The 11,567-nt window shown below is 47.0% G+C and overlaps 1 protein-coding gene across 1 annotated transcript in view; it reads left to right on the plus strand.

Moving 5' to 3' along the window:
• The window catches only part of T265_09585 (hypothetical protein), a gene marked incomplete at both ends in the record, with an annotated part of 15,217 nt that continues 3,650 nt past the window's right edge, over positions 1-11,567 (plus strand). The window contains 4 exons of the mRNA XM_009175694.1: positions 1-171; positions 1,095-1,258; positions 7,013-7,139; positions 8,098-8,280. Of these exons, the coding sequence (XP_009173958.1) occupies positions 1-171; positions 1,095-1,258; positions 7,013-7,139; positions 8,098-8,280 (645 nt within the window). The remainder of the gene's footprint in view (positions 172-1,094; positions 1,259-7,012; positions 7,140-8,097; positions 8,281-11,567) is intronic.

An 11,567-nucleotide genomic window follows, 5' to 3' on the forward strand; every position in this document is an offset into this window, starting at 1 on the left:
ATGACTCCTTTCATCGGTTTTGATAGCAACGCGTGTGCGTCCTCCGGTACTGATATCCTCAGGCAGTCCGAAATCAGTCTTCAAGCCCCGATATCCTGTCCATCTAATTGCTTTTGTTGTTCGCACTCTGAAACAAGCGGGTCAGCAAGCCGCTCTTACTCTGAGACATCAGTGTTTTGAACACTGATTTGTGCTGCCAGCGATGATGATGATGATGGTGATGAGTTAGATGTCTCCGATCCGTTGACTGGTCAGTAGAACCCGAGTTTATTCTGTGCATGTGTGTCGTTGGGAGAAAATAATGCCGTGTGCTCATCGTTTAACGGTGAACCAACAGCAGTCAAATTACGTTGTGTCAGACTGACAAGAAAGACTGAGGGATCCGTACTTCCACGGTTCCCCCCACCGTTCCTCCTACCTCGCTTCACCATACTGTGGATAATCGCGATCTGTTTGACCGGTTTTCTCATCTCTCGATAACACCGGCCTGTATAACTCCACTGCGGACAGGTACTAGTGTGTAACCGGGCATCTGAAAACATCTTCAGTTCACTCTGTCTTAGACTACGATTAGTCAAGTGACTCTCACTAGACTTATTCGTCTTATTGAACTCTGACGTCACCATCCGCAACCGCGTTGACTGTGAATTTGATGGTGAACGTCCAACTCTGCTCGAGTCTGACTTTCCTGGGACTTTCTCATGGGCAAATTTCCGTGTAGGCTACAATCCTCTCTCGCATAGCTACCCTTTTTCGCAGCCGGCAAGTTATTCTCCCTGAGACACGCATTCACCCGATTATCTTTTCTAATCCCTTGTCATCTTGGATGCATCCAGATGAAGCCGTAAGGCTGACGCCATATTGTGTGCTGACCTATGTCCAGATCTGTTGGTGAGACCACATGTCGGACTACACAAGATGTCTGTGAAATTCTCACTCTCATCAGCCACACATTGTTTCCGTACACACACACACACACGACATCGATCGGAATCAAACCGTTGGAGGTTTTGTGCATCTGGTTTTAATGACCACATTTCAACGACTATTTTCGAGAACGACACTCATTTGCAAATCAATTTGGTTTTCACGAGAGGGACTCAACTGAATCTCTCGTTTATGATATTCTACAACTGAATGTGCTGCACACAGGCCGCCTCATGATTCAGTTGGCACGATATTCGAGATATCGCCTACCTGATGAGCCCCAAGAAGGGCGAAACCGGTCGTGGGCTGTCGAGGAGTTTTCAGCAACCTTGTGAGTAGTTTCCTTTATGAAAATGACGACGATCCTTTTCGCTTCTGGACATCGTCCTTATTTGGTCAAGCCCTCTTCAAGCATAACTTGGTTACAAATGCTTCTTGTATAGTTTTTCGACGTGGCTTAGCGGTGTTGTCGGCCCCTTATTCACAGTGCTCTAAATCTTAACTTGTTGTCCAGCCGATGCATGATTCCCTAGCCTGACGTAGCCCGGACGGAACACTTTCATCCAAAGACAATTTCAAAAATGCTTTTCGGTAGATTGAGTAACACGCAAGTTGGAACTTGTCCTCAATGAGTCATGTAGAGCCTTGTGCTCATTGCCGGAATTCTCCCCAATAAAATTTCCAACTGGTTAAGGACCACTAAATTATCGTATTTTAACTTCCGCGGTGCACAGTTCTTGCGTTCTCCATACCCTCTAGAAAGTACACTTTTCTCCGTGGTCACCTGTATATCGTCTGTCGAAAAACAAACGTTTTTCTTAGTGTCGACCTCGCGCACTGTTCGCTAATTTTCCAACGCAGCCTATTGCTTTCTGCTTGTAAGTTTTGCTTTGTTTTGCTGTGATTCAACCGTTTCTGCCTTACTTTAATGAATAGAGGCTAAACCTCACCGCATCACCGTACTAATCTCCTCGTTCACGCGTTTGCCGTCACAACTTGTTTCGATGTTCACCTATCTATCTGGTAGATGATATTGCTCTAGCACAGTTCCATTCGTCAAACCCCGGTTGCACTGTGACTGTTTTAACTCGTGAATCGGTGGTGCCTGCAACGCCACACACACACACACAGACTGGCTTTATGATGCTCACATTCTTCTGCATTCGGTTGTAACTAGAGACTTTTGGTTTTTCGGGCGTGGTCAAGGAACTGTAGTCGTGTTGCGTGTGGTCCACCAAGTGACTCAATGCCCCGTATAGGTGTGATGCTGTAAACAGTCTCCTCATGTATTTTTTGGACCGTTTACGTCTTTTCACTGGGTTTTCACATGTGGTGTCCGATGTTAACGACGTGTCAGCCATTTTGTCCCACTCCCACGTACGTGCACGGTGCAGCCCTTCGCGTACCTAAACTAGGCATGGTAGGTTGAAGGGGGTCTTGCACTTTTTTCACTTACGAAATACCAGTAAACTATTCTGAAAGAAAAAAACACCGCAAGAGTTTTTGTGCGTCAATCGTCTGAGGTACAGCCACTCGCGAAGCAAGGCAGCACCGGGTCACGTGATGTTCATCTTTGTCTTTGATGATGGTCTGGTCTGATGACATCAGGTGATGTGAATCTCTACCATACTGACTGTTGGAACCCAAAGTGTAACATTCGGCTTTCTTTTCGGTTGGTGGTCAATGAATCATTGGGCTTTCAGAATTCCTAATCGCTTTTGATTGATTGTTTCCATTCTCCTTTTGTATTTGACTCTCTGAACTCCCCCCCCCCCTTAAACAATACTCACCTCCCAATTGTGATTCGATGCCTGTTTTCGTCCGTTCTACCCATTCATTCGTTTCCTATCTCGGCTTCAGAATCATGAGACGCCAATCCTGAACACTCCTGTGTCGGTCCAATCTAAAGGTGAGCTTGTCCTTCTATTGTCTGCGTGCAGTTTCAATTGAGTCTTCATTACTGGTTAGTTCTCCCGTATTTGTGCAGCTAGGCTGCAGTGCTTTTGCTGTGAGGGTGCTTTGTTGATGCCACATTCCAGAAGGAGAATAAATTGTGTGCACTATGATGTGATCACAATCACAAAAAGGTCTATAGTTGTTTCACATGAACTGCTGTCCTCGCGAAACTCGAGTCGTCTTCTCCTGGAAAGAAGTTAGCCAAACAACCAATCACATTCGAGGAGTATAGACCACAGCGTGACACAGATCGCAAACCGACCAGTCAAGTAATCCGAAAGCCACACCAACTGACCAATCATAACGAGAGATTCCAGATGCCCTTGGAATACCAACTAAGAGCAGGGAAAGTATCTGCACAACCGAGCACTGATGGTGTCTTGTCTCGACAAAAAGTTTATAAGCCGTATTCCGAGGATGGTTTGTCTGTCTTGGGTGGTTGTTGAGACGCTGACTCAACCACACTTTACTGTAACTGTCCGAAAGAACACTGGATCCCAACACCCTTTGGCTCGTGTCTCTCCCCTTGCCAGTATCGGCTTCTTGCGCACGGTTAAAAGACCTTTTACACTTTTATTGCCGTGCCTGATGATGGTCCTGTTGATCATGCCTTTGCAACTAGGTGTACAGAAACGCAAGTGTTTCATCACCCGAACTTATGTTCCGCTGAAGTGGAATGGTTGGATGTTGGTCCAAGTTCCCGTTGAATACGGATACGAGGAATGATCGGGGGGTCTTATTGAAGTTTCTGTTTGTGGGGTTTTCGAGTATTTGCATGTCACCTGTGAACACGTAGGAAGACAAGACTGCTAACTCATCAAGGTACGCGAGGAACAGCACTAGAATTACGACTCCGTATACTCAATGAGACAATCCGGAGAGAAACCGACCAACGCCACTGACGTGGATGAGCGCCATTTCTCTCATGTCTTGAACAAGGCGCAGGACAGATCATGAGAACCCCATCTTGGAGGGCTTACTGCATCGACAACACCCAAACTCTTGATAATCCCTTTCACACCCTTCCACCAAGTCCTACTTTTTCCAACTCGCGATCTCCGACTCTGTGAGGGAGGTACAGCGAACAACATTCGTCTCGGTAGACGGTGTTTCGGCACGCGTAGCACTTATCTATGTCAACACGGTTGATGAGGCTGGGTGTTTTCTGCAACTCAGTTACGTGCCGTAAAACCAGCTACCCGTTTTCCAATCACCTCGTTACGAATTCGTTGATACCGTTCAAAATCAACGCTTCTGAGTTAGCTGTGGTCACGTCATCTGTCCTCAGAGGTCGTGTCTCGCAACCATACAACAACACAGCCCTTACAGTAGCATAGTACACGCTACGCGACTCTTTTGACGCCACAAGTGATGCAAATTAGCGAACGTGATTCATACACTGGCTTCATCAGACGCTTCCCCCAAGAGCTCCTAGCGAGGAGTCCTTCACAACCTCCAGTGCTTCTTGAATTGAAAGGAGCACGTTCGGATTGCACGCTCTGAAACATGACTTTACAATTTGAAGATGCAATGCGCATGCCGAGGGGTGATATTATGGTGGCCAGTGTATTCAATAGCTTGCACTTCGTGCCATCGCAAGTTCTTTTCGTACGTTCCACAAGTTGGTCACTTCGAATTCGCTAGCTTCCTTAGTGTACCTCGTCTGTGAACCAAAGCATCTGCCTATAGTGACACGTATTTCCCCATTGTTGGGAACCTTGGGTAGCAACGCTGTGCTCACAGTGATAGATATCCGTCCCTTTTCGAGCGGTTTCGGGATTTCTACCAACCTCCGTCTATTTCGGTCTTGTAGATGGTGACAGCACCACTCGGTCGTCCAATCCAGATCACCGATCTTCTTCTCAAAATCGAATAACAATGGAGGCAAGTTCACTTTTTTTACTTTCTGGTTTGCCCATCATCTGTTATCCATGCGTAACTATGCTTCCCCTCTTTGTTCGAATGTGTAAATTTCAAGTATTTGTATGGCAAAGTGAGCCAACCGGAACGTTTGATCGCGGGACACGCTATGCTCGTTTTTCTTTTCCCAGGGCTACTATCACTACCCTAAGGACCACAAAAACAACAGCTTAGCTCTATTGATGGGAGCTAAAATTGACAGATACTGAGTTTTTCTAAGTTAGCCAAACGGACAGCCGACACAGGCAGGCTTATATGGTAAAGTGGTGTGGGAAACAGCCGATTGCTCCCAGCTTTTGTCGATCAGACACAGAAACTACGCTGAACAAAACTTTATGCATGGGGATGAATTTCCAAAGTGAGAAGAGTGCATACACCATTTCCCTCTTCACGGCACACTATTTATAAGGTCGTTCGACAGCTTACTGCAGGTTTCGATCTTTTCGGAGCTCATCAGCAACCTTATGAGTAGTATCTTATGTCAGGGACCATGTCGCGGCGTATCGTGCCAACTGGAACAGTGTGCAGCACATCCAGTTGGGAAGTATCATAAACGGAAGGCTCAGGCAGGTTTTCCATTGATACTAAAATAATTTGCAAATGGGTTTACTTCGCCAATCTTGATACTCGTTTATTTCTATTGTTATCGATCGCCGGCCTGCACAAGGTAGCCTCGCGGGGCTAAACGTCACTTGTCCAGTCATTTAGGTTGTCTTGGTCAAATCATTTCGAACATGCTTTCATCGGTTCCGAGATTACGGCAGTGAAGCATCGGTGTTGAACACTGATATCATGCTGTCGATGATGGTAATAATACAGCTCCAAGACGTTTTGTCGCCGTAGGTGTTCTAAACGATCCAGTTGGGATCCATTCTGTCTTACGGGCTTGGACGTTCTGTGTAACAGCTCTTTTAGCTCGGCTGTTTGTCATCCGATTGAACTTGTTTCATTCTGTCCATTTCCATTTTGCGTTCCCCCCTGATAGTTGACTGTGCGAACTTTCCGATTAGTATCAATCGGAACTTTGCTTTAGTTTCCAACGTTAACGTGTAAAGGGTATTTGAGACCGTTTCTCCTGTCTTAATTTCTTGTTCCATCTTCTATACGAGGGTGAGTCGTGTCAAAGCCACTTCGTATCCAATATAGCCTTTCACACCTCCATCTTTAGATAGCACTATTTACGAAAAGGAACGGTTCCCTTCGTATGAAAAAAAAAAAAAACAACTTATGCGAATGATGCTCACAAAAGATCGTTTTGGTTACTCTACTGGTCCACACTGGGCAATGTTTATCTCTGGACTGATCAGGTAGACCATGGTGTCTGCGACGGCCTTCACTTAACCGTGAATACGGAGTGAAATAGACATTCGTAGCTGACGTGGTCTCGCCGAGCCGCGTCGGACACGAATCAGTTCCACTACGATCTGAGCTGCGCTCCCGATTATATTGGTCTGTCCAGTGGATGTTCCCTCTAAAGGCGAACTATTGTGCCTGTGTGTGTGCACATATTGATGGGAATTAGCTGATACTCCATCGTTGGCGTAAGCCCCCAAGTTTGAGCAAACCTCGTTCCCACTTGAACAACAGTTTGTCACCCAGCAGGACCATAAAACTTTTCCAGTCTACGAAGCACTTGTGTCAAACAGAGAGGGCTGGATGACTTCTCTTCAGGGTGATGAGTTTGTCTGCACATGAGTCGTGAATCAGTGAAAATTCTGGCCCCACTGCAGCCAGAATCACGTGTCCCAGCTAGGTAAACCGTGGACCGTGTACAAAGTGACGTTCAGGTCACGTCCAAACTTCTCCGTTGCCTACTAGCGTTTATACGAGTGAGAAGGGTGAGGAGAGTCCGCTCACCGATGCCAAGCAACATACCTAGTCTAGAGTGGTGACTAGCTTGTTTCACGTCTCCGACCGCGCGTAATGTGGACGTCATGATCGTGTCATGATCCACCAAAAAGCTTACCTGACATGGTCTAGGCGGCACTCCAACGGGCGTGGCTACATATCCTTCCCACTGAGTGAGCTCCAACATAACACGCAACAACACTGGAGGGACACAGGAAAGACCAGACCACGAATACGATGCGGAACACTGCAATTGATGAATTTATCGGCTCATTTTATCCGTTATAATGAGGATCAGTGAATGGTGACTTGAACAAACTCTTGAATTAACAGGCTCTCCACGTCAAACGCGTTCCTGAAGCCAACAAACAGGAGGCTGCTTTCGACAGATGCACTCGTTTGCGTACATGGGAGACCCATCTGAATCTCTCGTTTATGATGTTCTTCAGTTGAATATCCTGCACAAAGTTCGCCTCATGATTCAGCTGGTACGATATTCCAAATATTGCAACATCGTTTCATAAAGCAAACGATTCACAAGATTGCTGAAAGCTCTTCGACAGCCCACGACCAGTTTCGCCCTTGTTGTCGAACTTGGTGCAATTTGGGCCCATGTACAACGTAAATTTGATAAAAACTCGGGACTGCGTTTACCTGATGAGCCCCAAGATGGGCGAGACCGGTCCTGGGCTGCCGAACAGTTTTGGCATCCTTGTGAGTTGCTTCCTCTGGGATGTTACTTTGTGTGCGACATGTGACATGAGGTTCCAATAAGTCTCCCAACATCGATGTCCGTTCAAGTTGAAATGTTTTCGAACTCCTTCCACCCGGACCTCTCGAAACTGGTTGAGGGTGAGGGGAGAGACCGGTCCGCTTCCTGGAAGACCACAACGAAACATAAACCGGAAACGGACCAACTGTAGACAGACCTGAAGCATCCTAAAGCAGCCATCCAACAAGCCAATGGAATAAGAGGTATGCAGACTACGACGCAGCAAAAATCACGGTTGGTCCTACATTAATGCAACGTAGGATATATACCAACTGGCCTATCACATGACGGGATATTAGATCTCTTCAAAAACTACATAAACGCAACTAGGCCCACTCAACTGCGCACTGGCGATGTCTCGAGAGGGGACGAAACGTTTGCAAGTCATTTCCAAGCTCGGAGAACAGATTAACCGCCATCTGATCAACCACCAGACAGGATAACTGGGTTGCTGTCACGCTGCTCACTAAAGTTGACTTCTGTCCGGCCTGTTTGGATGCGTTCTGTGTATCCGGTCGGATGCGATTTGGTCTTCATCGTCATTTGGAATGACTACGTTTTATGCCCTTATTCATCGTGCTTGCAATGCATTTTACAATTCGTTCCTTCGCACACAAAAACTTTCTGTTGTACTATACCTGCTTCGTATCTTATTCTGTTTTTTTTCGTTTTAGATTTCCTGTATCCAAGCACAAGTTCCTGGTTGTTCTGTGAATGAGGCCCGGGAAGCTCTCGCCTACCTCACAAACCCGTTCTTTTCCGTTAACCCTTATCTCCACATCCCACCCATTCCTTCAGCTCCTTTTTACCAGCCATCCGTCGGATCTCCCACCTATGAGCTCCTCACCCAACAGACTGTATGTCGCATCCAGTTGGCTGTGCGCCTACTTTCAGCCAGCCGTCTCTATCAGTTAGGCTTAGTCGATTGGGACACTTGTTGTCGAATACTGAGTGCTTTCCATTGGAGTATGACGACCGCGGCTGATTGGCTAATCGAACATCACCAGATATCGTGTGACAAACGAACAAATTCCCTGTAAGATATTATCGCTTGCGGACTGTGATCTGCTCTGTTGCGTCCTCCCCCCACTAGTGACATAGGCTTCGCTGGATCGCGCCACATTGTTTCTAAGATGTAGCCTAGATTTTTCTCTCTCATATTCTGTCATCGTTTCTTTTCGTTCCGTCTTTTTTCTGATTCCAAAGCCGTGTATCATAATCCTCATGTGTTGGGGACTTTGTGTTCTGTAGGAGTTATCACGTTGATTTTAACCAGATTTGCCCCCCCCCATCCACTCCCCGTTTTTTTGCTCTAGTCAGCCATGCTACCACCCATTCATGCCGCTTTGTTCACCAACAACGGATCATGAAACTGTTGCTTTCCACATAAAATTCGTCGAACTCCGTCGATTGTGTCCGTTTTATTTAATTTATCTTTCACTCATTTGTTCGATTTGGTTTTGCACGACCCGGTCTCCCACGTTCGGCCATTTGTGACCAGTGTCGTGTGGGATAGCTTCAATCTTTTCGAGGGATCTCACTTCTTTCCGCACAAACTTCAATTTACAACCTAATTGATACATTATAACCGTCCGAATAGAAATTACACTGAAACCCGCTCAGGTGGCAAACCTTCACTAGTGTACACACACCTTGATGGGACTTCTTCATTTTTAGCTAAACTTCTCACAGGAACCCTACCAAGCTGGTGGGCTTCCTGTGTGGTGCTCGATCCCAGCGAGCCTAAGAGCAAACCCGAATGACTCCGTTACGACCTACGCCCGAAACAGCTTGGTCGATCGTTGTGGAAAGCTTCCGATGATAGAGCACTGAATGACGCTACTCATTCGCATTAAGTGAGCAAACCCGTGTAAATGTTCGTCTTTTTGAGTGAAACGGAGATGCAGAACGTTTGTAATGCCCATTCGGGTTGGCAGTATACACGGTTAGGCCTCAATGTGCAACATGAGAAGCTGGAATAGCCACTTAGACCAACTCCCGGGTATCAGATGTTGGAAATCGGGGTCAAGCTTCTAATTTCTGGTTTCTATGACGACCTCGACCGGGCGCCACACCGTCCACGCTACAGCGGAAATGTGGGAAGCTTGCTGGAGTCACGGAACCTCCTTGCGGTTCGCAATTTAACACCTTAAACCCGTAACTCGTTCGCGGTGGTGCGCTACATCTCTTTGGGACTGCCTGGAGTTGTCGAAATCCTTGGCTCCTGCCCCAGACATTGTTGTCCGAGGGTATTAAACGCGGAGCAGTCCATTGGCTTGCGCGGGTGAATTGATTAGGCTACTGTCTAAGCGGTTTAATTGAGGAGCAGTGTCTCATTTTCCTACTATCTGGGCAGACTAGTGGCCTACAAAATCACAGAATACAATGTTGGGAACATTAGCCGTTTTCTTAGCGTCTTTTTGGTCCTGGAACAAATTCTTGACTTTTGTGGAGGCATGTGAACTGAACCGAAGTAGTGGGGTCACGATTGAACTTTGAGTTTCGCCAAACTGAGGCTGAAGAACCTGGCTAGCTGAATGGGAGTTTTACAGAGCGCTGGTGCGAGGAGAGCCCTTGGCCGTGAAGTTGTTTAATAGCAAACAGCAACTAAATAGCTGCAAACTATTGGACAGGATCGTAAACGTCTCCAATGCCCCTTTCTCAAAAAAATGACTGTTCTCACGCGTCTACTTAAGCTTCCGCGCATATTCACTGACTATCACGCAATTGTAAACGAACGCTGCACAGTAGTTCCACAAGTTCCGTAATAAACCTCACCTTCGATTAGACGCGAGGCGGAGTTACGAGAAATGCACACGCTACTCATATCCTCATCAGTGGTATCCGCAGGCAAATTTACATGCCTCCCACACAATCTACCTGCAGAACCGAGCTTGTAATAGTAACAAAATAGCTGGAAGCCGTCTTAGGGGGATATCGAGATTTTGGAGCAGCAGCTGTTCGCAGTGAACGAAAGGTGGTGAGGTCGAAGGGCTCTTCAAAGGTTGAATCTACCCAATCGGTTGGGAGAGCCTTGTGTTCGCCGCCGTTCGGTATCCTTATCGTCACAGTGTTGAGCCCTAAAGGTCTTGATATGCGAAATATGAAAGAGTGCGAATCACACCGGATTCATTGATAAGTGCCTCTTGCCAGAGAGTAAGCGCGAAGGTAGAATTCGGTTGTGACTGTGCACATCCGGGCTACTATATCGGACACCAGCTGCTTGTGTTGTGGAGTGCGACATCTCGTCTAAACTTCTGGTTGTAGACTTGCTGGTTTTAAAGTCAGAAAATCCAGCTGTGGACCTCCTCATTTGGTGAGCTGGGTCTTTACCAACATCTATATCAGGAACGGGTCACACAAACTGATTGTTTTGGTCGTGGGTGGGGACGTCAAACACGATGTGACAGGGAAAAGTGGAGATAACTGACGGCGCTTTTGACATCAGTAGTGAAATCTTTTGCTCCTCTGTACACAGCAAGCACGTTTTGACTTTTACAGAGCAGAAAGCGAATAAATGTCTTCCGAGGTAGGCAGAAAAACCAGCCAAGTTTGTGTACGAAGGCGTGTGGACTGTATTCAAACATGAACAAACATCAGTGGGAGGTGAATGTAAGATCCGGACGGTTAAGGATCTCACAGGACGATTGCGACTATTAGATTATACGCAGTTCGTAGCCAGTAGTCAATAGGAACAGACAGACGTGGGGCAGCAGATGATATATTGAAGACTGACAGGAGCTGGTTAATCGACAATGACGCAATCAGCAGGAGCGGGAAGTAGTCACTGTCACAGCACGGATTTATATAGGGGCAGTCTGACAGTGTGAGTTGGCCGTGACGGCGCAGGAGTCAGTACGTTCGGAATGTGAGGGACTGTATTTCGGTCGGCGTCGACGCAGCCGCTCGTGTTGCGCGACAGGTCAGATTACGCGGTTTCGTCCTTTCAAAACAAAGCTCAGCAAAGGCTATCTGGCGGGCGTGATAGATGGGTAATACAAAATAGTCAGCCATGTTAGGTGTCAGGTTAGTGTAGTCAGTGACGCGTTCACCTGCTGTCCGCAGGCTCTGGGTTCCATACCCGGTCGGCGCGCTTTTCGGTCGGAGTGGACGCTCGTGAATAGGTGCAATCCAGACGAACTTG

This window comes from Opisthorchis viverrini (assembly GCF_000715545.1).
Source record: "Opisthorchis viverrini unplaced genomic scaffold opera_v5_292, whole genome shotgun sequence".
NCBI lineage: Eukaryota > Metazoa > Platyhelminthes > Trematoda > Opisthorchiida > Opisthorchiidae > Opisthorchis > Opisthorchis viverrini.